Consider the following 27,116-nt stretch of genomic DNA (forward strand, 5'->3'; position numbering starts at 1 on the left):
CCCCCCCACTCACTGCTGGTGGGCAGGCAGTTGGTGAGCAGGGATCTGGTCAGCAGCAGGACCTGCTGGGGATGCCGGGGAGACAGAAAATACGTGACAATTTGCCCGTGTTAAAGAAAAAGTCGGGACACCTGCAGGAGGGCTTAAATATGGGAGTGTTCCTTTAAAAACAGGACGTCCAGTCACCCTAGATTTACATAATCATCTCAAACTTGCAAGCTAGTTGCACAACAGTGAGCAACTGTGTTGCTTGTCCAAAGGAACTTTGTTTGACTAGCAAACTCACAAGTTTCTGTAAAACTTAGCAAGACCTATAAACTAACCCAGTGTAAATGTTTTACTACACTAAAAGACAAACAGAAGAGAAAAATCCTAAAAACAATATATACGGCATTTTTCAGTTCTTTACAAAATAAAAGGAAACCTGCAAAATACTCAGAGAAAGTTATATTTTCTTGCAATGATAACTAAAACTCATATTTTCGTAGACGACTTTTGTTTCATACTAATCTAAATGTAGAAGGAGATATTTTTACCTTGATAACAGTCTTAGTGTCCCATTAGTAATATCTGTGTATGACAGATTTAAATAGAGAAGAGCTGGACAACCTTCTGATATAAGTCTCATTGATTCATCCTGAATAATAATAAAAAATCACTTGTCAAAGTATGTCAAATTAGAATTTGTATTTTAGTGTATCTAAAGTTTCTTCTATACTGTAGCAGAAAAACTGAATTAATTTTGTAAAAGTCTTAAATGCAATGGTACCGATCAAAAACATTTTCTCTTTAAAATGCTCTAAAGAAAATACTATATTATAATGTTTACAGAACTATTTTTGTTGATTGTAAACATGACTATTTCTATGCCCCCAATTCAGTAAGGCACCTAAGAACCAAGTAGTCCTAATGAAGTCAATGGGATTATTCACATGCTTAAGTGCTTTGCTGAATCAAGACCTAAGTTAGCAGGTCTATAGACAATAATTTAAGATAACTCTGTAAAATCCAGGGAGTGTGCTTCATTAACTATTCACACCAGTTCATCAATTATAGAATGCTCACTGTCCACAAAAATTCTTTTTAATTTGAGTCAGTTCCTTTCTTTAATATTCTTTGAAAGTGGCACCATCTATCTTGTTCTATGTATCAATATGATCACTACATTAGAATATAGAGGCAAATCTTAAAACATTGATGCAGAGGGCTGCTCCTGAAAATATATGAATCCATCAGAGATGCAAAAACCCATGTATGCAAATCAAATAACTTTGTGTATGCAAATCAAATAACTGTGTGGAAATCAGTATCTTATATAATTATACATTTTTGCCCAGATCCTCACCTGGTGTAAATTGGCATAACTCAACTAATTTCAAAGGAGCAACCCCAATTCACACCAGCTGAGGAGCCGACCATTTTTTGTTACAAATGTCCATTTCCTTAGTCAAATGCAATGGACATGCTCACTCACATCGTTAGTTCTTACACTGTCATGAGAGTCTCCTGCTAGGGATGTTAAAGAGTGTTTTATAACTATTGCAGACACCAGGCTATCAAAATATGAATATTAATTGACATTTAAATCCAACAACAGTGAAAGTGAGATAAGTCTGTAAAACTTATCACGTGCTTTTAAAATATATGATTACACCATATAATTTGAAAAATGGTAACAACAGTCCAGCCACAGACTGTTCTTCTACCGGATTCAATATTAGAGGGCTAGAAATGTTATCAAGTGTAATCAAGCGGTTCAATTAGCTGAATATTCCTTCATTGATCTTATTGTTTTATTATTCTATTCGTGTCTCTGTTATTCAGCTCACTTAAGAAATAGCTAGAATAAAATCAATATTTGCTCTTCCATCTCAAAGTAGGTCTTAATGCAGCTGCGAGGTTACTATAGTAGTGTGCGCATATCTGAACTACTAGACTACACTGGTTTTTACCATTCTCAGATCCTCATTTTTCAGTGGAAATCTTTTAAAAAGCTTGTCATGGTATAATTCCCCACTCTGAACCTTAGCGTCCAGAAGATGGGGTACCAGCATGAATTCCTCTAAGTTTAATTACCAGCTTAGAACCTGTAGCGCTGCCACCAACCAGGAATTCCAGTGCCTGGTACACTCTGGTCCCCCCAAGACCTTGCCCAGGGACCTCCAAGACCCAGTCCCTCTGGATCTTAACACAAGGAAAGTAAACCCTTTCCCCCACTGTTGCCTCTCTCAGGCTTCCCCTCCCTGGGTTACCCTGGAAGATCACTGTGATTCAAACTTCTTGAATCTTAAAAAGAGAGGAAAATGCACCTTCCCCCCTCCTTCTCTCTTTCCCCTCCCAGACTCTCCCTGAGAGACAGTAATCCTAACACAGAGAGAAATTAGCCTCTCTCTCCCCCTTCCCTCCTTTCTCCCCACCAATTCCCTGATGAATCCAGACCCCGCGCCCTGGGGTCTCACCAGAATAAAAAAAACAATCAGGTTCTTAAACAAGAAACTTTTAATTAAAGAGAGAAAAACAGTAAAAATTATCTTTGTAAATTTAAAATGGAATAGGTACAGGATCTTTCAGCTATAGACACTGGGAATATCCTCCCAGTGTAAGTATACAAGTACAAATTAAAATCCTTTCAGCAAAATACAAATTTGAACTCCTTCCAGCCAAATACACATTTGCAAATAAAGAAAACAAACACAAGCCTAACTCACCTCATCTACCTAGTACTTACTATTTTGAATCTATAAGAACCTATATCAGGGAGATTGGAGAGAAACCTGGTTGCACGCCTGGTCCCTCTGAGCCCCCAGAGTGAACAACAACCAAATTCTAACAGCACACACAAAAACTTCCCTCCCTCAAGATTTGAAAGTATCCTGTCCCCTGATTGGTCCTCTGGTCAGGTGACAGCCAGGCTCACTGATCTTGTTGACCCTTTACAGGCAAAAGAGATATGAAGTACTTCTGTTCTATTAACTCTTACTTTTCTGTTTATGACAAAGCTATTAAAGAGTAAAAAGATAAAAGTACTGTGACAAAGCTCCTCCTCTACCTTGGTGGGTCCTGCACTTATTGGCGGATTTGCTCACCTCAGTCATCTTCCCCTCTTGTGGAACCCACAGTCTGGGTCAGCTTCTCCTGTGTCTGATCAGGAGTTGGGAGGTTTAGGGGGGAACCCAGGCCCGCCCTCTACTCCAGGTTCCAGCCCAGGGCCCTGTGGATCGCAGCTGTCTATAGTGCCTCCTGTAACAGCTGCATGACAGCTACAACTCCCTGAGCTACTTCCCCATGGCCTCCTCCAAACACCTTCTTTATCCTCACCACAGGACCATCCTCCTGGTGTCTGATAATGCTTGTCCTCCTCAATCCTCCAGCAGTACACTCTATCACTCTCAGCTCCTTTCCCTCTTGCTCCCAGCTCCTCACACACGCTCCTTCTCCTCTGGCTCCTCCCTGCCTGACTGGAGTGAGTTCCTTTTAAAACCCAGGTGCCCTGATTAGCCTGCCTTGATTGGCTGCAGGTGTTCTAATTAAAGTAGCTATCTCCACTGCCTTCTAGAAAGATCTTAACTGGCCCCAGGTGCCTTGATTAACCTGGAGCAACTGCCATTTGGATACCAAGGTCCTAGGGATGTGTTTAGCCTGGGGATAACATACCTGTTTCTCGGTACTCTACTGTAGCCATCTTGCCTTGCCCCATCACATATCCCCCCCGCTCTGCTCAACACCATGGGGTTAGGCAACTTGGGATGCCAGGTAGTGTGCTCGTGAAAGGCCATCAGCGTTGCCGTGGTGGCATCCAGCCCTGTGCCGTATGCAGAACTGGAATGGTTGGAGGAATAAGAACCACCTGGTGACCCTTGCATTCTTTTCCTTATTTCTCTGCATACACTGAAGGGGTGCATTGTCTGTCACAAGAGTAAATCGCCGGCCTAAGAGGTAAGAATGCAGAGTCTCCATGGCCCATTTGACAGCAAGGCATTCTCTCTCGACTACTGCATACTTCTGTTCTCTTGGGAGCAGCTTTCTGCTTAGGTAGAGGATCGGGTGTTCTTCTTCTCCAATCATTTGCGACAGAACTGCCCCCAAGCCCACCTCAGAAGCATCTGTTTGCAAAATAAATTTCTTGGTAAAGTCTGGGGCTATGAGTATGGGGTCATTACAGAGAGCTGTCCGAAGGTCTATGAATGCCCTCTCTGCTGCACTGGTCCACTTCACCATGTCTGGACCTCGGGCCTTCACCAGGTCCGTTAGAGGACTTGCCCTACTGGCGAAGTGGGGAATAAAATGTCGGTAGTAGCCTACCACGCCTAGGAACGCACGGACCTGCTTCTTTCGGGTCAGCCGGGGCCAGTTTTGAATTGCCTCTAGCTTATTAGTTTGGGACTTCACTATACCCCTTCCTACAATATATCCCAGGTACTTAGCCTCAGCTAGTCCTATGGCGCATTTAGCGGGATTAGCAGTGAGGTCAGCCCGCCTTAAGGTGCATAGTACAGCCTCAACTTTCTCTAAGTGGGTTCCCCAGTCTGGTGTATGGATGATGACATCATCTAGGTATGCGGCTGCATAACTAGTATGGGGGCACAGCAGCTTATCCATGAGGCGCTGGAATGTGGCTGGGGCCCCATGTAGTCCAAAAGGGAGGACAGTGTACTGGAATAGCCCGTCCGGGGTGGAGAACTCTGTCTTTTCTTTAGTTTCTTTGGTCAGGGGAATCTGCCAATACCTTTTTGTCAGATCCAGTGTAGTCAAGAATCGGGCACTACCCAGTCGGTCAACCAGTTAGTCGATGCGTGGTATGGGGTATGCATCGAATTGGGATACGTCATTCAGTCGGTGAAAGTCATGACAGAATCTCATGGTACCGTCAGGTTTAGGTACTAGGACTATTGGATTGCACCACTGACTGTAGGATTCTTCAATAATGCCTAATTCTAACATTTTCTTTACTTCAGCCTTGATTTCCTCTCTTTTGGCTGCTGGGATTCAGTAGGGTCTCAGTGTTACCTTGGCTCTGGGGATCGTGCGGATATGGTGATAGGTCTCAGTCGTCCGCCCCGGTTTTGTAGAGAACACATCTCGATTGCGATTAATCATGTCGGCTGCTTCAACCTTTTGATTTTGCGTCAAGTCGGGTGATATCCTCACTTGCTCATGTAAGTTATCCTTCTGGGGAAGGGTCTCCTGGGTGACTAAGCATGCCTCTCCATCATGCCAAGGTTTTAGAAGATTGATGTGGTAAATTTGCTCAGGTTTCCTGCGGCCTGGCTGCCGCACCTTATAGTTTACCTCTCCCACGGCTTCAATCACTTCGTAGGGTCCCTTCCACTGGGCCAACAGCTTGCTTTCTGCTATGGGCACCAGGACAATTACTCGATCCCCTGGTTGGAACCGCTGAAGCTTTTCTTGGTGGTTATAATGGGTTCGTTGGGTCTGCTGTCCTTTCTCCAAGTGTTCCTGTACAATGGGTGTAACTCGAGCTATCCGATCCCTCATCTGTAGTACATGCTTGACTATGTTCCTTCCGGGATTTGGCTCCTCTTCCCAGGCTTCTCTGGCTATATCCAATATGCCCCAGGGGTGGCGCCCATATAGTAGTTTGAATGGAGAGAAACCTGTGGAGGCTTGTGGGACTTCCCGGATGGCAAACATGAGGTAAGGCAATAGGGTATCCCAATCTTTCCCATCCCGGCTCACCACTTTCCTGATCATGGCCTTGAGGGTCCTATTGACCCTTTCCACAAGGCCGTCTGTTTGTGGGTGGTATACAGAGGTCCATAGGGCTTGTACATGGAGCAATGAACAGAGATCTTTCAACAACTTGAAAGGTGTCCCTTGATCAGTCAATATCTCCTTGGGTAGCCCAACCCGGGAAAAGATCTGTAGTAGCTCCTTAGCTATTGTCTTGGAAGCTGTGTTGCATAGGGGAATGGCTTCTGGGTACCGGGTTGCATAGTCTAGTACAACCAGAACATGTTGGTGGCCCTGAGCTGTCTTCTCTAGGGGCCCAATCAGATCCATGGCTATGCGTTCAAATGGTACCTCTGTTATTGGAAGAGGTATCAAAGGGGCCTGCAAGTGTGGGCGAGGGCTATGTAGCTGACACTCTGGACAAGAGGTGCAGTATCGCCTGACATCTTCATGTACTCCTGGCCAGAAGAACCTCCGCAGGATCCTGGCCTGGGTTTTCTCTACCCCTAGGTGTCCTCCAAACAGGTGACTGTGGGCGAGGCTCAGTATGGCTTTTTGATGTTTTCGTGACACCAGAAGTTGATGTATCTCCTGCTCCTGCATTTGCACCACATGGTACAGGAGATCTTTCTTCACTATAAAATAGGGTCCTGGACCCCGGACCTTCCCCTCCACTGGTGTCCCATCTATCTCAGCCACCTCTTTCCTGACATTATCATATCTAGGGTCCCTCCCGAAAGTCTCTCCCCCAGGACTAACCTGCCTGAGCTCCCCGGGGCCAGCTTCTGTTTCTTCCAACGGCTCATCACCATCATGGCTGGGGCCAGCCTCCGGCTCACCTTCCATGTTGGTAGTTTCTCTGATGGCTGCTCGTGTCCATGGACCTACTAGCGCGGTCTTCTGGCCCTGGGTCAGGATCCGGGTTCCCAAGGCCTTCGCAGCCTTCCTTTCTTTTTTTGTCTTCCGGGCCTTTTGGGGGGCTGAGAATAGATCCTGAGAAAACTCTGAAAACATTGGGGGTTGACATTCCCCCAACGATGAGTCGCTGCCAACAGGGTCCCCATTTCCCTCTAGCCTCTCTAGGGGGAGTAAATTATCAAACCCAGGATAGTCCCTCCCAATGACTACAGGATATGGGAGTTTAGGAACTACACCCACTGTCACCTCAATGGGGTTCCCCTGAACCTCTATCTCCACTGGGATGGTGGAGTAATGGCTCACGGCCCCATGCACGCATGTCACTGCTATGCATTTGGCTTGTAGCAGCTGGCTATTTTTTACCAGCTTACCCGATATAAGGGTGATAGCACTACCTGAGTCCACAAGCGCTGTAGTCTCTACTCCATTTATCTTCACCGGCCTGGTGTAGTTATGCAGGGCTAATGCGATGCCCGCAAGGTGGATAAGGGAGCATGGGACTTCCCAATCCCCCAAGTTGCATTGCATAGGCTCCTCGGTGCTGGGACACTGTGCGGCTATGTGTCCCCACTCCCCACATGCATAACATCTATAATTGTTTCTAATCATTCCCCTACCATGTGGGTTAGGGGGGTTAGTCTCAGGGTTTCCCCCACTCAGGCCAATCCCTTCCTTCTGGAGTCTCCGCTGGTTTTCGGCCCCCCTCTTCCTCCACCTAGGACTCCCCAGGGGTTTGGCTGCCCCACCTTCCAGGGTTGGGGTTGGGTGTTTGCTACGAAAGGGGCTTTCCTTGGGTAGTCGGGTCAATTCCCTGGCTGTCATGCGTCTTTCTACCAGCGTGATCATCTCATCATAGGTGGACGGATCGTTCTGGCCTACCCATTTGTGGAGATCTGGTGGCAGTGCCCTCATGTATCGGTCGATGACCAGAACCTCTAGTATCTCTTCCGGATTCCAGGACTCTGTTTGCAACCACTTTTGTGCAAGATGGATGAAGTCATACAGTTGGGACCGCGGGATTTTGTCTTCCTGGTACCTCCACTCATGATACCGCTGGGCCTGCACTGCAGTCGTTACCCGAGATCTGGCCAGGATCTCTGCTTTCAGCTGGGGGTAGTCTGCTGCAGCCTCTTCAGGCAGATCATGGTAGGCCTTCTGTGTCTCCCCACACAAGAATGGGGCAAGGATGCCAGACCACTGATCTCTAGGCCAGGCCTCCCGTAGGGCTGTCCTCTCAAAGGCCAGAAGGTATGCCTCTACATCATCCTCCTGCGTCATTTTCTGCAGCCAATGGCTGGCCCGTGAGTCGTGTCCCATCATGGCCACGGTTCAGCTCTGTAAGGGTCTTTACCTGGTTTACCAGTTCCCGCAACATAGCTCGGTTTTGAGAAGCCTGGTCCATCAGCAGGTGATTAGTCTCTTGCTGCAGCCGCACTGCCTCCTGTTGGGCAGCTGCCTGGACACGGGTAGCCTCCTGCTGCACCGCTGTGGCTTGTATCAGTGCCTGCACTATGTCATCCATTGTGGTGAAAAAAAATAAACCCTCTCCTTTTTTTTTTTTTTTAAATCACCCTCCTTTTTTCCGCCGCGCTGTGCACACCAAATATCCCACCCCTCACACCAGTTGTGACAAAGTTCCTCCTCTACCTTGGTGGGTCCTGCACTTATTGGCGGATTTGCTCACCTCAGTCATCTTCCCCTCTTGTGGAACCCACAGTCTGGGTCAGCTCCTCCTGTGTCTGATCAGGAGTTGGGAGGTTTAGGGGGGAACCCAGGCCCGGCCTCTACTCCAGGTTCCAGCCCAGGGCCCTGTGGATCGCAGCTGTCTATAGTGCCTCCTGTAACTGCATGACAGCTACAACTCCCTGGGCTACTTCCCCAAGGCCTCCTCCAAACACCTTCTTTATCCTCACCACAGGACCTTCCTCCTGGTGTCTGATAATGCTTGTCCTCCTCAATCCTCCAGCAGTACACTCTATCACTCTCAGCTCCTTGCCCTCTTGCTCCCAGCTCCTCACACACGCTCCTTCTCCTCTGGCTCCTCCCTGTCTGACTGGAGTGAGCTCCTTTTTAAACCCAGGTGTCCTGATTAGCCTGCCTTGATTGGCTGCAAGTGTTCTGATTAAAGTAGCTATCTCCACTGCCTTCTAAAAAGATCTTAATTGGCCCCAGGTGCCTTGATTAACCTGGAGCAACTAGGTCCTAGGGATTTGTTTAGCCTGGGGCTAACATACCTGTTTCTCAGTACTTTACTGTAGCCATCTGGCCTTGCCCCATCACAGTACGCATCTTTACAGCTCATGTCTTTAAAAAAGGTAAAATCAGAGCTAAAGACATTTTAAACCCTGAATCCTAAAAAAAAGTAATTTTCATTGTTCTGTCATGGTATTATACCTCATAGATTCACACTAATATGTTTCATATGCATGGACTCAAGAGTAAGTACTTTCTCAAAGTTTCCAGAAATTTCTCCTTATTGGAGTCAGGATTTCTCATAAAGTATGAATATTGTTCATTACAAAATATCTGATGCTTTTGATCTTAGCCATCAGGAGGTACTCTAACTTTATAACCACAGTAACAACAGACCTATTGGGAGAAAACAGGTAGGTGAGTAAACATGGAACTAAAATGTTTCTACCACTAGGCTGCTCCTTTTGAAGAACACCAATTATACATTTCATACTAGTTTTCCAAAGGTAAATAATCCTGCATAAAATCTCTTCTCCTGAGTCTAATGATCCAAAACCAGAAAGATAATTCAATCGGACAAGATGTCAGGTTAGGTAAGGACCTGAATGTGTAATTGCATATTAAAGATAATAGTGTCAGCATGATTCTCTTACATGCAGCATGATCAGATATGCTACTGTCACAGGAAACTAAACTTAAGTGATATTTTTATGCTCCAACCAGTTAGTGTAACAAGACCTCTGCAGGATATTCTTGAAAGCAGAAGGAAGAGACTGGCAGGTCAGTTAAATGGTTATGATAGATTTCTCATATCAGGTCAGAGAGGAATTTTGGAAGAATATAGAAAATTAACATCTTATAAAATTAAGAATCGAGGGATTAAATTGCAAGAGCTCAGATTTAATTTGATAAATTAAGATTATTGATAGAAGAATAGGACCGTTTCAATGACAGATATTGCACCACTGGTGATGATCAGTGAAGGATATTTTATAGTTCCAATCAGACCACTTCTAAGTGGTTCTTGTTTACAGATAAGACCAGATCCTCAACTGCTTTACACAGGCATAGTTCCATGGAAGTCAACTGAGCTATACCAATTCACACCATCTGTGGATGATGTGGCCCACAGATTACTTTATCCAGTGCAAATGAAGTACCATAGGAAAACTTCTCCTACACATACTATAATATCTGTTTAATACAGTATTAATAAACTATGCAATATACAGAAAATATTGGCCTTGTTTTCAAGATAAGAAAATACAAACTGGCATAAAAATAATCTTGTTTCAACTTCAATCTTATGCAGAAAATATTTTTCATCAGAAAGGGGGTATGAAAACATCTAACAGGAGCCAATTAGATTTGAAAATGATTTAGGAAAACTAAAAGACAAAATGTATTTCCCATGAATCACAAGGAATGCTTCTCCTCCAGAGAACAGGAAAAAGAAGGGATTGCCTGGTGGCTACGTAGCGTTGATATATATCATAACTGTAGTCCCAGATTTGGACCTTAGCGTCCAAAATATGGGGGTTAGCATGAAAACCTCCAAGCTTAGTTACCAGCTTGGACCTGGTACTTGCTGTCACCACCCAAAAAATTAGAGTGTTTTGGGGCACTCTGGTCCCCCTGAAAAACCTTCCCTGGGGACCCCAAGACCCAAACCCCTTGAGTCTCACAACAAAGGGAAATAATCCTTTTTCCCTTCCCCCCTCCAGGTGCTCCTGGAGAGATACACAGACACAAGCTCTGTGAATCCAAACAGAGTGACTCCCCCCTCTCCGTTTCCAGTCCTGGAAACAAAAGTACTTTCCTCTTCACCCAGAGGAAATGCAAAATCAGGCTAGCAAATCCAACACACACAGATCTCCCCCTGATTTCTTCCTCCCACCAATTCCCTGGTGAGTACAGACTCAATTTCCCTGAAATTTCCCAGTAAAGAAAACTCCAACAGGTCTTAAAAGAAAGCTTTATATAAAAAAGAAAGAAAAAATACATACAAATGGTCTCTCTGTATTAAGGTGACAAAATACAGGGTCAATTGCTTCAAAGAATATTGAATAAACAGCCTTATTCAAAAAGAATACAAATCAAAGCACTCCAGCACTTATATTCATGCAAATACCAAAGAAAAGAAACCATATAACTTACTATCTGATCTCTTTGTCCTTACACTTAGAAACAGAAGATTAGAAAGCAGAACTACTTCTCCAAAGCTCAGAGAAAGCAGGCAGACAGAAAACAAAGACTCAGACACAAAATTCCCTCCACCCAAAGTTGAAAAAATCTGGTTTCCTGATTGGTCCTCTGGTCAGGTGCTTCAGATGAAAGAGACATTAACCCTTAGCTATCTGTTTATGACAATATAATACACACCTTTCATAGAATCACAGAATCATAGAATTTTAGGGTTGGAAGAGACCTCAGGAGGTCATCTAGTTCAATCCCCTGCTCAAAGCAGGGCTAACACCAACTAAATCATCCCAGCAAGGGCTTTGTCAAGCCTGACCTTAAAAACCTCTAAGGATGGAGATTCTACCACCTCCCTAGGTAACCCATTCCAATGCTTCACCCCCCTCCTAGTGAAATGGTGTTTCCTAATATCCAACCTAGACCTCCCTCACTGCAACTTTAGACCATTGCTTCTTGTTCTGTCATCTGCCACTACTGAGAACAGCCTAGCTCCATCAGCTTTGAAATCCCCTTCAGGTAGCTGAAGGCTGCTATCAAATCCCCTGACTCTTCTCTTCTGCACACTAAATAAGCCCAGTTCCCTCAACCTCTCCTCTTAAGTCATGTGCCCCAGCTCCCTAACCATTTCCATTGCCCTCCGCTGGACTCTCTCCAATTTGTCCACATCCCTTCTGTAGTGGGGGGACCAAAACTGGACACAATACTCCAGGTGTGGTCTCACCAGTGCAGAATAGAGGGCAATAATCACTTCCCTCAATATGCTGGCAGTGCTCCTACTAATATAGACCAATATGCCATTGGCCTTCTTGGCAACAAGGGCACACTGCTGACTCATATCCAGCTTCTCATACACTGTAATCCCCAGGTTCTTTTCTGCAGAATTGTTGCTTAGCCAGTCAGTCCCCAGCCTGTAGCGGTACATAGGATTCTTAAAGTGATGAGCTGCCAAAATATTAACAACCAGTTCCCTCCTCCTACTCACCCCACGAGGGGGTCGTGCCCCCCCCGGGACTCCTGCCCCATCCAACCCCCTTCCCTGTCCCCTGACTGCCCCACCCAACCTCTCCTCTCATTCCTGATGGCACCCCGAGACCCCTGCCCCATCCAACCACCCCTTCTCTCTGTCCCCTGACTGCCCCCAGAATCCCTACCCCTGACTGCCCCCCACCACCCCATCCAATCCCTGCTCCTTCCTGACTGCCCTCCCGGGACCTTTGCCCCCATTCAATACCCCTGTCCCATGCCCTCTGACTGCCCCGACACTAATCCACCCCCCCAACTCCCCTGCCCTCTATCCAACACCTCTTCCCTGCCCCCTCACCGCGCTGCCTGGAGATGGGGGCCGGGCCCGGGGTTGGGACCGGAGCCGCTTGGCTGGAGCCAGGGTGGTCAGCTGGGACCGGGCCCAGGGGCTGGAGCCAGGGTGCCCCAAGCTGCGCCGTCCGGCCGGGCCCAGGGGCCAGGCTGGGCTGGAGCTGTGCCGCCCGGCTGGGGCCGGAACCCGAGGGTCGGACAGGAGCCATGCCACCCGGCTGGGGCCAGAGCCCGGGGGCCAGGCAGGAGCCGCACCGCCCAGCTAAGGTCGGGGCCTGGGCCGGGGGCCAGGCCAGAGAGGCGCCGCCCGGCCAAGGTTGGAGCTAGGCTGAAGCCGCGCTGCCCGGCCGAGGTCGGGGCCTGGGCCGGGGGCCAGACCGGAGCTGCGCCACCCAGCCAGCGTTGGGGCCAGGCCAGAGTCGCGCTGCCCGGTGATGCTGGAGCTGGGCCGGGGCTGAGGGCCGGGCCGGAGTCGCGCCAACGGCCAAGATCGGGGCCAGGCAGGAGCCGCGCCGCCCAGTCAAGGTCAAGGCCGGGCCCAGGGGCCAGGCCAGAGACGCGCTGCCCGGCCGAGGTCGGGGCCGGGGCCAGGGGCCAGGCCAGAGCTGCACCGTCTGGCCGAGGTTGGGGCCAGGCAAGAGCTGCGCCCCCTGGCGGGCCGCAGTTGGAGCTGGGGCCAGAAAGGCACCATCCGGGGTTGAGGACCATGCCAGAGCCGTGCGGCCCTGGAGCCCTCCTCCCGCTCGCGCCCCCACCCCTCTGCCCCAGCTCACCTGCAGGAAGCCGCTGCTTCCTTCTCAGCCCTCCCAGGCTTCCCACGTGAATAGCTAATTCACAGAAAGCCGGGGAGGGGGAGGAGAAGCCAGGAGAGCGTTCAGGGGAGGAGGCAGAGGCTGAGTGAGGTGAGCTGGAGCCGGGGGAAGGGCAGGGAGCTGCTGGAGGTTTTGTTAAATTTAAAAGCCCTTTTCGAACCAGTTGTCCCTTGTGGGACAACCGGTTCTAAAAGGGCTTCTAAATTTAACAACTGGTTCCTGCGAACCGGTGGGAACTGGCTCCAGCTCACCACTGGATTCTTCCTTCCTAAGTGCAGGACTCTGCACTTGGTCTTGTTAAACCTCATCAGATTTCTTTTGGCCCAATCCTCCAATTTGTCTAGGTTGCTTTGGACCCTATCCTTGCCCTCCAATGTATCTACCTCTCCCTCCAGCTTAGTGTCATCTGCGACCTTGCTGAGGGTGCAATTCATCCGATCATCTAGATCAGGGGTCAGAAACCTTTCAGAAGTGGTGTGCTGAGTCTTCATTTATTCATTCTAATTTAAAGTTTCGTGTGCCAGTAATACATATTCATGTTTTTAGAAGGTCTCTTTCTATAAGTGTATAATATATAACTAAACTATTGTTGTATGTAAAGTAAACAAGGTTTTTAAAATGTTTAAGAAGCTTCATTTAAAATTAAATTAAAATGCAGAGCCCCTTGGACCAGTGGCCAGAACCCGGGAAGTGTGAATGCTACTGAAAATCAGCTCGTGTGCCACCTTCGTCACGCGTGCAATAGGTTGCCTACCCCTGATCTAGATCATTAACAAAGATGTTGAACAAAACCAACCCCAGGACTGACCCCTGGGCCTCTCCGCTTGATATCGGCTATCAAGCCGTTGATCCAGCCGTTGATCACTACCTGTTGAGACCAATAATCTAGCCAGCTTTCTATCCACCTTATAGTCCATTCATCCAATCCATACTTCTTTAACTTGCTAGCAAGAATACTGTGGAAGACCATATCAAAAGCTTTGCTAAAGTCAAGATATAGCACATCTACTGCTTTTCCCATATCCACAGAGCCAGTTATCTCATCATAGAAGGCAATCATGTTGGTCAGGCATGACTTGCCCTTGGCGAATCCATGTTGCCTGTCCCTGATCACCTTCCTCTCCTCCAAGTGCTTCAAAATGGATTCCTTGAAGACCTGCTCCATGATTTTGCCGGGGACTGAAGTGATGTTCTCCGGTCTGTAGTTCCCCAAGTTTTCTTTCTTTCTTTTTAAATATGAGCACTATATTTGCCTTTTTCCAATTGTCCGGGACCTCCCCGGATCACCATGAATTTTCAGAGATAATGGCCAATGGCTCTGCAATCACATCATCCAACTCCCTCAGCACCCTCAGATGCATTAGATCTGGACTCATGGACTTGTGCATGTCCAGCTTTTCTAAATAGTCCTTAACCTGTTCTTTCATCACTGAGGGCTGCTCACCTCCTCCCCATACTGTGTTGCCCAGTGCGGCAGTCTGGGAGCTGACCTTGTCTTTGAAGACTGAGGCAAAAAAAGCATTGAGTACTTCAGCTTTTTCCACATCATCTGTCACTAGGTTGCCTCTCCCATTCAGTAAGGGTCCCACACTTTCCCTGACCTTCTTCTTGTTGCTAACATATCTGTAGAAACTCTTCTTATTACCCTTCACATCCCTTGCTAGCTGCAACTCCAGTCATGCCTTGGCCTTCCTGATTATACCCCTGTATGCTCTAGCAATATTTTTATACTTTTATTCTAGTGCTCATCTGTTTTCCCACTCCTCTCTAGTCATCTGTCATCACCTTTCCACTGGAGGGTTCCTGAAATGTTTAGAAACTTTAAGAGGACACTTCCAACTCCATGCAATAATGGAATAAGAATCTTCGAGAGAGTATCTATTCAGGATTACTTAATTTTGAAGAATATTAGCTGTAATTATCTTGTCAATTTAGCCAAAAAAATTACAAAAAATATCCACATGTATTATCCAGTAAATTATTAGAAAGTGTAGTTGTAAGTAAATATTTGGATGCTACAAAATGGCTTGGAATTTCTTGCCATCTTTAAACACATAGTACACCATGAACCTTTCCCATAACTGGCAAAGATTTAAAAGCCATTTATTAAAAAGAATCCATGTCTTGTATACCATTTTTTCTGGCACTGAATAAAACAAAATTAGAACCCTAATTTAGTATCTCTGACTATTATTAAAGTCCACAGTTGCATTTTCAAATGCACCTAAGTGAATTAGGAGCATAAGTCCCTCAAAACTTATATTCCTAATTCATATAGGCACTTTTTTGAAAATCCTATCCCCACCTATATATAATTTGAATGTTGTGAAGAAAATTGGTAGTACTTACATTTAATCCCTGGCATTCAGAGACATTCAAATCTTGCAAATTTTTACATTCACCTAAAATAAAAGATAAACTTAATTTTAGAGTTAAAGATTAACAGCTGGAATTCCCTGGCTCAGACCAGTAGTCCATCTACCTCGATGTCCTGTCCCTGACAATGGCCAGTACCAGATGATTCAGTAGAAAGTCCAAGAAACCAGGCAGAAGACAATTATGGAATAACTTACTCATCAGAAAAGTTGTTTTCAGCCCCCATCACTTAGTGGCTGGCTTATGTCCTGAGGCATGATAATTCATGTCCCATACTACATTAAAAATTATGTTAAAAGAATGATAAGCTTATAAAGTCAAGGACTCAAAAGTTAGGAAATGCCAGAATTAAGGCTGCCCATCCAATCTTAATTCAGCTCTCCTGTGCGTATGCATTATGATACAATATTTAACTACACAATTATATACTATATTTTCCACAGGAAATTGAGAGCACATGGAAATAGTCTCCCTGCTCTCAGATCCTCAGACTGCAGCGGCCCCTGGCAGCCAGAAGGAGCAACTAGAAAGAAAGTCCTCCTCATCCCCTAAACTATGGAATCTTCAGAGAATTTAGCTGCCAAACTCTAACAAGTCTCTACTAAAATATGTGAACTATAAGAGGCTTATAATTTGGCCAAAATCAGGTTGATTTTCACAGGAGCAGCAGAAGGCACATATCTGATACAAAGACAACTCTCCTGACAAATTGAGTTGCTAGAGCTTCTCAATTAAATAATTGTCAGATTTTTTTTCAACAAGGGCAAACGATGTACTTTTCCTTGTTCTCATTCTCAGAAATGGTTGATCTAATTCTGATTTTTTTAAAAACATAAATAAATAAATTCATCCTGAGGCAGACACCTGATGTGGGAGATTCAATATGAGATGTTTATATTGATCACAAGAAATATTTTGAAAAGCTTTTAAATAATTATTCTCACATAACACATCTGAAAAAGGGGCTGCCAAACATATGCTTTTACCTGCAATCAAAAATTAATCCAACATTACGCCTCTACATTCCTCTCTATGAAAACAATGACCTCAACTAAAGTCTTGGTATACTATCATACTAAAAGCCCTTTGAAAGAAAAAACACAATGCTGTTAAGAGGGACTTGCCAACTCAAAAGATTCCATCCCATTAAAATAAGCTCCATGATTGGTAGACTACAGGAATGTCATGCCACCTCTATGTCTCCCTATATCCCCATCCTAAAACCACAATACGCCTCACCTCTACAGATAGCAGAGGGGAAAACAGAACCTGAACTAAGGTATGCTGATATTTCATATTAATTGCCATCGTTGGCTACAGAATCTAAGCCTTTATTTTAAAAATTAAATCTCTAGCCTTTATGGTGTCATAAACAGATAGCTAAGGGTTAATGTTCTTTTACCTGTAAAGGGTTAACACAGGGAACCAAACACCTGACCAGAGGACCAATCAGGAAACAAGACTTTTTCAAATCTGGGTGGAGGGAAGTTTTGGGTGTGAGTTCTTTGTCCTTTGTCTTGGGTCTGTTCTTCTCTCGGCTCTGAGAGTGACCACAGGAATCTCCAGGCTTTCTAATCTTCTGTTTCCAAGTTGTAAGTACAAGGATAGTAAGACAATAGGTTTATATTGTTTTTTTTTTTTTGTATTTACATGTGTGTAGTTGCTGGAATGTTTTAAATTGTATTCTTTTGGAATAAGGCTGTTTATTCATTTTTCTTTTAAGCAATTGACCCTGTATATTGTCACCTTATTACAGAGATCCTTTTATGTCCTTTTTTTCATTCTTTTTATATAAAGCTTTCTTTTTAAGACCTGTTGGAGTTTTTCTTTAGTGGGGACTCCAGGGAATTGAGTCTGCAGCTCACCAGGGAATTGGTGGGAGGAAGAAGTCAGAGGGAAAATCTCTTTGTGTTAGATTTACTAAGCCTGACTTTGCATACCCTCTGGGTGAGGGGGGAGAGAGGTTAGCTCTCTCGGTGCTTGTGTTTCAAGGACTTGAAACAGGGAGGGTGGAACCCCTCTGTTTAGATTCACGGAGCTTGCTTCTGAATATCTCTCCAGGAACCCAAGGAGGGAACACCTGGAGGGGAGGAGGGGGAAGGGAAATGGTTTATACCCCTTTGTTGTGAGACTCAAGGAATCTGAGTCTTGGGGTCCCCCAGGAAAGGTTTTGGGGAGACCACAGTGAGCTAGGCACTGTATAATTCCTGGCTGGTGGCAGCAATTACCAGGTCCAAGCTGGTAACTAAGCTTGGAGGTTTTCATGCTAACACCCATATTTTGGACGCTAAGGTCCAGATCTGGGAAGAAATGTTATGACATATGGTTGTAAAGAATCTTCTAAATGGGAACTGAGTGTAAATGATGCAGTGACATCTCCTTGAGTCTGCAGACAGTCTGAAAAAAATATCTCTGAGCAGTGTGAACTGCTCCACTTCATCTAAACAGATTGTTAACTCCAGAGCCTAATTAAAACAATTAAAATGTTAACATTTGATATACAGGAGAAGAAAGAGAAAATATCATGTCAGGAAGAGCTGCGCAATCTATTGAGATTAGTATCTCATGTTCGTGCCATGACAGAGTGAAGTGTAGTATGTGGACAGAGCTTAGTACTACTGTTTTTTCCCCAATTCAGTCCTAGGGGACTAGAGGGAAATAGACAGAGTACTTAGATAAATCACATTTCTTAGCTATCTTCCCCCAGATTCCTCTTTTGTCCATTTAGGACTTTCCTTGGATTTGCCAGTATCAGAGACCTTCTGGAGCTTGTGTGGCGCAGTTCCAAATAATACAGAGCATCCCAGTCTTAATGACCATGATTAGAACAATCAGTCAGAGTTAGGGTTGCCAATATTGTATTTAAAAATACAGAACAGACTTCAGATGTCCCAAGTCTTGACCTGAACCCCTGGGGACAAGTTCCTTTCCTTCCACCACCATGCTTCCTAGGCTTTCTCTCTCTCCAGCTCTGGATACAGCAGAGAACCCAGGGCCTCAGGTGCTGAGCCAGCAGTTGCTGTGATTCCTGTTCAGGTTCTGCTTGGGTGCCAGGAGTTGAGTTGGAGTCTGCAATTACTTGTCTTTGCCCACTACGGTGCTGTGCACCCTGTTGGGGACATTGGCAGAAACTCTACACACTAGGAGACTACACCTGGGAGCAGTGATGAGCTCTCAAAATCCTAATAACCGGTTCCCTACCAGGTCCTCGGTGGCACTTCGGCGGCGGGGGCATCTTCACTCGCTCTGGGTTTTCGGCGGCATTTCGGCAGCGGGTCCTTTACCCGGAGTGAGTGAAGACCCCCTGCCCCCTGAAGACCTGGTAGGGAACCACGCAGTGAGTACAAGCCCCACGTTCCTGTCTCCCCCCCTCCAACCCCAACCCACGTCCTGCCCCCGACTGCCCCCCTCAGAACCCGCAACCCATCAACCTCCCCTGCTCCTTCTCCCCTGACCACCCCCTCCCGAGATCCCTACCCTAACTGCCCCCCAGAAGCCCACCCCCTACCCAACTCTCCCCACTCCCTGCCCTCTCACTGCCCTGACCCCATCCGCCACCACCCCGAAAGACCACCAGAACTCCCATGCCTACCCAATCCCCCGTTCCCCATCCCCTGACTGCCCCCCCAGACCGTCGTCCCCTCCAACCACTCCCTGCCCCTTATCCAACCCCTCCTCCTGGCCTGGCCCCCTCACCATGCTGCTCAAAGCAGCAGGAGCTGCAGAGCTGCCCAGAGCGCTGGCGCCGGCAGCACAGCGCACTGGGGCTCTGTGTGTGGCGGGGGTGGAAGTGAGGGAGGGGCCGAGGGAGCCTCCTCAGCTGGGAGCTCAGGCGGGCCGGATGTGGCCCGCGGACTGGAGTTTACCCACCCACCCACCGGCCCCTTTAATAACCGGTTCTACACCGGCTTCTAAATTTAACAACTGGTTCTTGCGAACTGGCTCCAGCTCACCACTCCCTGGAAGTACAGATCCCCCCTGCCAGACAGAGCCCCTTCCTGATCCTGGCCCTTCAGTACAGGTCCAGGACACATATCTCCATCCACTTGCCCTGCCATATGGAGCTTGCACAGGGAAAGCAGATGAGGCTGCGCTCAAGAGCTGGAGTCGGTAGAGGAACGCTTTTTACCCCATATTTCAACAGCAATGGGCCAGTACTCATGGGTGCATCTTTCCACTTTCCTCCCTGGCCCTTCAGTGCTGCATGGGGAAAGCAGATGGGGCCACGCTCAAGGGCCAGGATTGGGAGGGAAGTGGAAAGATGAATCCGTGAGTACTGCCCCACTGCTGTTGAAATATGGGATAAAAAGCGTTCCACACTGATTTAGTATGGGACAGGCAATTTTCTATTTAAATTAGGGACATACCTTGTAATATGGGACTGCTGGCAACCCTAGTCAAGTGAACAACATCTGATTTCCAAAAACTAATAAATAAAATTCCTTTTATTTTTCACAGAATGTAATGGTCAAAATCAGTAATTATAATTAGAGCCCTATGTATTTTGCAAATGCAAAATAAAGAAATAAAACAAAAATGAACATAAAAATGACATAACATGAAACTCAGCCTGCAGCGGCAGCTCCTGCCCTATGCAGTTGGGCCCAACTCCCTACTCCAGGTGCTGTGACCTGGCACACGGGGTCACAATGCTGCTCAGCTTTGGCCTGGCCACCCCTCCATCATAATGGGAGGGCAGGCTGGTCAAATTTGGAATTGCAGTGCCACTCACTCAAATTTGGCCCAGTTGCCCCCTTTCATCAAGACAGAGGAGCCAAACCTGAGTGTACTGTAACCTCAAGGGCCAGCTGGAGAGGGGAGCCGGGTCCTGCCCTGCAGGACAGGAGCTGCTGTTCCAGTGTGAATATGGGGCTGGCTTACTCTACAGCTTCCCCTGCAGGGCTTCCCACCCCTCAGGGAAGGACCCTGATTTTCTCATGGAAGAGAGGCTAATGGGGGGAAGGTTGGGGCTCAATGGTGGAGGAGGATAGGAGAGGTGTCCCTGGGACTAACGGGGGATGGGGTTATGGTGCACAATGGGGGAGGGGAAATATTTAAGGGGTGATGGGGAGGGATTTCTGGGGCTGGGGGAGATTGAGGTTCAGTGTGAAAGAGGGAATATATAAAGGGGCATAGAGAAACCTGGGGATACAGAGGGAGATTGGGGTGGAGGGACTGGTAAAGGAAGTCATAGGGGTTGGGAAGATCCGGGGTGATCCATGAGGTTTGTGTCACTGAGTGGGCACAGAGAAGTAGATGTTATTTGGAAGCTGTAGTACTAGGTAAATTTCAAGGGGGGAAACTTAAGGAGCTGTCTGGAGTATTTTGGGTTGGCTAACTCTCGTGGGGGTTGGTGAGTGTCTCAAGGCATAGAATAATGAGTAATGTTAATAAATGATGTTGTATAGATAAACTGGGATTTATACATTGTTTTGATTTATATATGGTCATGTGATACTGTATTAATGTAAATGTAATAAAAAGAAATAAAACAACATTTTATTGGATAAAACAAAAAAATTCACAAAAAATAATAAAACATAAAAAGAATTTTACAGGGCTCTAGTTATAATGTTCATTTTTTAAAGATGTTTATGTGTTTTACTAGAATGTTGATATAAGGAGAGAGCTGGCAGGTGCAGAAATAAAACGGAGGAGCCATTCAGAGGCTTTGCCAACAAAATAATTATATCCAGGAGCAGCATAAAACTTTTTTATTTTAGCAAGAAACAACTAAATTATACTTTTAAAGACAACTTTTTTCATTTTCTGTTATAAAACTAAGTTTCAAACTTTGGATTTCTGATCGAAATAAAGAAATATTACAAATAGGTCAGTGATAACGAGACAGCGACTTATTCTACCTTTTAAAGACTGTACTTTTTGGGTGCATCCTCATTAGCGAACAAGGTGAGTTCTGCACTCGAGTTAACTAGCACAAAGTAAAATCTTACTGAAGACCAGACAGTCTGTAGTTCTCACATGAGTTAACAGGTCAAGGTAAATTACAGGCTTTCCCACAGCTTCATCTTCACCTGCTCAGTGGCGTAGCCAGGTTCTAAGAGCAGGGGGAGCAAACATCAAAAAGGCGCCCCTCTTGGCTTCTCTTCTGGCCATGCCCCCTTGGCTCTTCCTCCGGCCCCTCCGCCCCCCCACCTTGGCTGGCTCCTCCTGCCGTGCCATACCCCACCCCCATGGCACCTCTGGCCATGCCGTGCCACCCCCGCAGCCACCCTATGGCTCCTCCAGCCACGCTGTGGGCTGCCATGCTGCACCCCCCTCACTCCTCCAGCCGCACCGCTCCCCCCATGGCTCCTCCGGCCGTGCTGCGAGCTTCCACGCTGCACTCCCTCCCCAATGGTTCCTCTGGCCGCGCTGCCTCCCCACGGCGCCTCTGGTCGAGCTGCAGGCTGCCATGCTGCGCCACCCCTCGCTCTTCTGGCCGCGCTGCCCCCTTGCCTGCAGGAGCCCAGTGCCAGTGTAACGACACAAACAGCTCCTGCTCCCAATTCCCTACTCTGGGTGTACTGAGCACGCTCACCCAAACTGAGCATGCCCAGTAACCTTCTCGGTTGCCACTGCCCTCTCTCTGCCAGCCCGGCAGGCCAAGCTTCAGAGCAGAGCATGGGCCCCGCCCACTGGTGCCATGGTAACCCCTAATTAAGGCGCTGCTGTTGGGAAAATGTGCTGAGGGGAAGCGGCTGCATCCCCTGCACCTAGGGTGACCAGACAGCAAGTGTGAAAAATGAGGACGGAGGTGGGGGGTAATAGGATCTTATAAAAGAAAAAGACCCAAAAATTGGGACTGTCCCTATAAAATCAGGATATCTGGTCACCCTACCTGCACCCCACTAGCTACGCAATTGCACCCCCTAACTCATGTATAAACTAAAACTGCCTTCAATATAATTGTATCTCATGTTAGTTAACGTGAGTTAAGAATACACCTTTTTCCTAGTGAAGACAAGGCCTTTGAGACCACAGTGATGGTATAGTGGTACACAAAACTACCATATAATGGTATGTGTTGAAAAGTGTGATTTGTTCAAAGTTCTCAGACCAACAAGGACTGTGCATCCTGCAGAGACATCGTGCACAGGCCAAGGGAATCATGCATTGTCCTGCAGCTGACTCATAAACAATACTGAACAGGATCCAGAGGGAGTCACATCCGGCCCTCTTTGGCCTGCAAACAGCTGGAATCACGCAAGAGGAGTAAACAGCAGATAATGAGAGAACCTCAGGGTTTAACAAGTCCCTGCCAACATACAATTTTATGACCACATTGTATACTTGGTACACAGCCCTGAGTAGGCACATATAAAGCCACATCACACCAAAGGGAACTCCAGGAGGGATTATGCCTCCACAGAACACAGGAGGAATGCACATGCTTTACCATCCCTTAAGAATGAGGGCATTCTCCACTCTCTCCAGCTGGCCAGTTCCTCTGGGATGATATGCACTCCTTGTGTGCTAGGAGGGGAGAGTCCTTGCATGCCCATGGTACCAGGGACTGGCACTGTGCTTGATTCTTCTGCAGAGGGCACAATGGGGCAAAGGAATCCTTGTGCCCTTCCCCTGAATCTGTATGTGCACTTAAACGAAAGCCAGCTAGAATCTAGCCCTGTATTTTGACAGCTTGCTAAATTTAATCAAAGTGAATGAAAGTGGATCATAGAGAGCGTGAAAACAACTAAACAATAAGTGACCTTAATGTCCCTGTCAGAGAAATTTTCAAGTTCTGAATGAATCTAGTGTGCTGGCTGAACCATTTTGTAATGGTTCATTTTAAGTATCAATCTCTGTGAAAATGTCTATTTTACACTTTCTAATATTCCACTTTTCTTCCTACACAGGGATTCCACATCCACCAGCTGTACCTCCTCAATCCGGAACAATATTAGCTCCAAACTTATATTGCAAAGGAATACTTTGACTGTTCCAGCTGTCACAGAAAGTAATTGGGGCCAGCTGGATGTCAGAATGAAAGTGGTTACTATTATAATACTACTTTTCTTTTGTAAAGCAGCCTACTTTAGGAAGACAAGGAATGGGAGTTTGAGAAACAAAGCAAATAATGGAAGGACAAACAGCTTAAGAAAAGCATCTAGTACTGTTAAGCATTATGCCCCAGGCCTCCCCTGTGATGTGTATACTTACCTTCATGAGAAATACTTAGATTGCCATGAAAGGAAACTGACTTTTGTGTCTCCTGATTGGCCTGAGGATTTAAGACACATGCTGCTAGCAAGAAATAGGATTCGCAAACTGAAGAATAATATGTTTTCCAAGTATAAAACATTAAAAAGTCTGGATTTACAACAGAATGAAATATCAAAAATTGGAAGTGAGGCTTTTTTTGGTTTAAACAAACTTACCACACTCTTACTTCAGCATAACCAGATTAAGATTTTGTCAGAGGAAGTTTTTATTTATATGCCCCTTCTAAACTATCTACGTCTTTATGATAATCCTTGGCATTGCACCTGTGAGATGGAAACTCTTATTACGATGTTGCAGGTTCCAACAAACAGGAACTTGGGAAATTATGCCAAGTGTGTACACCCAATAGAACTGAAAGATCAAAAGCTAAAGCAGATAAAAGTTGAACGTCTATGTACTGAAGAGGAAAGACTGGACCCCAAAAATCTAGCAGCAACAAAGCCTAAAGTTGTCAAACCAGAATTTGATTCCTCTCTTTGTCATATTTATGTATTTCCCATACAAACATTGGATTGCAAAAGAAAAGGTTTGTTTACTTATTTTTAATTCAGTGACAAAGTTTAACGTTCTTGCTTCTTTGCTGTTATATTTCTTCTCTAGTTAAGTATGTTATAGAAAATCAGTATGGTTCTAGACATTTTCTGCTTTATTTTTTTTTAAACGGTACTAACGAATTCTTTGTTCTTGTGATTATAAAGAGTGTAACTGGAATTCTTGCAGTATTTCATTTCCATTTTAGAGACGAATTCTGCAAAAACTCCTGCATGTATTTAATTTTATTAGCAGAATATTAGTATTCAGTTGAATACTCCAACTGAAATCAGTAAGAGTGCTCGCAACAACAGAGTTAAGCACATACTTAAATTATTGTAGCAGCAGAGCCAATTTTGACTGGTTTTACTCCAGTAAAGCTACTTTTACATATGCCAATAAATCTACAAACAAAATTATAGTTGTTTCAAACTGACTGCACTGACAGAGGGAAGAGCACAGGGAGCTCTTCCCCCTCTTCCAGTGCACAAGGGTAGCCATAATTTGATAGCAGGGAGCTGCCAGCAGCACTCAGAGGCCCCAGAAAGGGCCCGACTCAATGGAAAGACATTGTTGTCCCACCCTATGTGTACCAGGTTTCCTGCATAGTTGAAAGTACCAGCTGTTCCTTTTGAACAGCTGTAGCCTCTCCCTGTTCTTCCTCCCAGTGCCCAGGAGGCATTTCAAAGTCATATGCTTCCAGGCACTGCTACTAGGAAGAGTGCTTCCTCCCTTCCCTAAACGCATCTCAGGGTCTTAGGAGCCATAACTGAACCTGAAGAGTAAATAGTTGCCCATCTGGGAGATCTGTAAAAGCAGCAGAGTCCTATGGCACCTTATAGACTAACAGACGTTTTGGAGCATGAGCTTTCGTGGGTGAATACCCACTTCGTTGGATGTACTCACCCACGAAAACTCATGCTCCAAAACATGTTGGTCTATAAGATGCCACAGGACTCCTTGCTGCTTTTACAGATCCGGACTAACATGGCTAGCCCTCTGATACTTGACATCTGGGAGATGTAAACATACAAGTCCAGGTTTGTCTATGCTTTTTATTTCCCATATTTTATCCCATGAGAACTACCAAAGAAAACCAAAAAAAATTCTGATGAGAACTGTTCTCTGGTTACACCCATTGCAAACTGCATTCAGTTCATGCTTCAACTTTACAAAACATAAAATAAAAAACAGTACAAAGATGTAGAAGTAGTCTACTTGGGGAGGATTTTGCCCAATTTTTGCAAAATCCAAAACTGTAGTGCCTGACTGTTAGCTATTTTTATCTTGTAACACGCTTGCCAACCTGCTGTGCTATTTTCTTCCATTTGCTTTACTGTGACTGTACATTTATATAACTGCTTTTATTGTAAAAAGAATGAGGAGTACTTGTGGCACCTTAGAGACTAACAAATTTATTTGGGCATAAGCTTTCGTGGGCTAAAACCCATTGGATGAAGTGGGTTTTAGCCCATGAAAGCTTATGCCCAAATAAATTTGTAGTCTCTAAGGTGCCACAAATACTCCTCATTCTTTTTGCTGACACAGACTAACATGGCTACCACACTGAAACCTGCTTTCATTGTGTTCCTGTCCCCTACCCTTGATTCCAGGGAGACTCTGTCTTTGCTGCTCTCTGTGTCAGCTAGAAGAAGGATAGAAAAGCTCAGAAGTCAGTATGAGGAGACAAGAAATGTACATAAATTAAAGGCTTCAGCCTGTGACCACATGGTGTACACAATCTGTATGTCATGTCAGAAATCTTCTGTCCTCCTACCTCCTTTTCCCCAGTGCTCATTCCTGTTCTTCTTCCTCCTCCTTCCCCCATTCTTTCCCTATAAGGCTACTTCCTCCTTTTGATTTTCCCTATTACCCTTTCCTCCTAGCTCACTTTTATTCATTTCTTACTTACAATGCTGTTAGGGTTTTGATTTTGTTTTTCACTCTCTTTATCTCACTGATTTTAAAGTTAGTGCAGTTGAACTCAGACACAAACTGGTCCAGTGACAAAGTATGATAAGAAAACATATTTCCATGTATGTGATCAAATCTCAGTGGAAATTTTGGATAAATTACAAAATCCACTATAATTTGGATCTTAAAATGTTATTAGAAATAATGATGCTACAGTATCTCAATGGAACTAGATGAATAAGTCTGATATGATACAGTTCTTCCATTAAACTCTCTTATACAGTCTCTGGGAAACCATAAGAAGTAAGCTGAACCTCTGGGTTGATAAACCATTAAGAAAAGTAGTGACACTGGGGCAGATCCTTAGCTAGTTATACTGTCAGAGCTCCAAAGTCAATGGAACTCTAACAGTTTACATCTGCTGAGGATCTGTCCCCAGGCATTCACAGTGGCTACTTCTTAAACATCATCATGTCAGCCAAAATAAAATGTTTTTTTCCCAAAAATAGATACAGAACTAGCTCTTGATAAAAAATCAAAGTGCCTGCCAACAAAATTATACATTTTAAAAAATGCTTCCTCTAGCACTACTACTTTTCTGTGCCTCAAAGGCACATTGCTAAATCTTTTCTTGGGACACATTATTTCCTTCTCACTCTATGTGGTTCATTAGGTGTTAAAGCCATCACTTTGGATCTTTCTTGCACAGCCTCCTCATAACTTTTGGGGTACCATGTAGCCAGACTGTGCTCCTTTGAGAGCAGGATTTGAAATTCCACCTGCTGCTCATGTGGGCTATGCAACGGACCTTAAAAGAAGTCAGGGAGTAAGAAGCCTGTCTAAGCAGAATTTAGCTCATTGAAGGAAGGGCACTAGCCCTGGACTTGGTAAATCCAAGTCCAATGTCCTTTTCTGACACAGACTTCCTATGTGACCTTGGGT

The 27,116-nt window shown here is 45.6% G+C and overlaps 2 protein-coding genes across 7 annotated transcripts in view; one reads left to right on the plus strand and one right to left on the minus strand.

Moving 5' to 3' along the window:
• The window catches only part of FBXL13 (F-box and leucine rich repeat protein 13), a 183,904-nt gene that overhangs the window by 77,344 nt on the left and 79,444 nt on the right, over window positions 1-27,116 (minus strand). For 4 of the 5 annotated variants that reach the window (XM_050925516.1, XM_050925507.1, XM_050925524.1 and 1 more), the window contains exons 10-11: window positions 15,477-15,529; window positions 537-637 (exon numbers count right to left, since the gene is read on the minus strand). In XM_050925516.1, the coding sequence (XP_050781473.1) occupies window positions 537-637; window positions 15,477-15,529 (154 nt within the window). The remainder of the gene's footprint in view (window positions 1-536; window positions 638-15,476; window positions 15,530-27,116) is intronic. The other variant, XM_050925534.1, reaches the window with a different exon arrangement.
• The window catches only part of LRRC17 (leucine rich repeat containing 17), a 39,954-nt gene that overhangs the window by 5,905 nt on the left and 6,933 nt on the right, over window positions 1-27,116 (plus strand). For both annotated transcript variants that reach the window (XM_050926013.1, XM_050926009.1), the window contains exon 2: window positions 23,363-24,255. In XM_050926013.1, coding sequence (XP_050781970.1) covers window positions 23,490-24,255 — 766 coding nt within the window. In that variant the 5' untranslated portion in view covers window positions 23,363-23,489. The remainder of the gene's footprint in view (window positions 1-23,362; window positions 24,256-27,116) is intronic.

The sequence above is a fragment of the Gopherus flavomarginatus genome, chromosome 1, assembly GCF_025201925.1.
Source record: "Gopherus flavomarginatus isolate rGopFla2 chromosome 1, rGopFla2.mat.asm, whole genome shotgun sequence".
NCBI classification, from domain to species: Eukaryota; Metazoa; Chordata; order Testudines; family Testudinidae; genus Gopherus; species Gopherus flavomarginatus.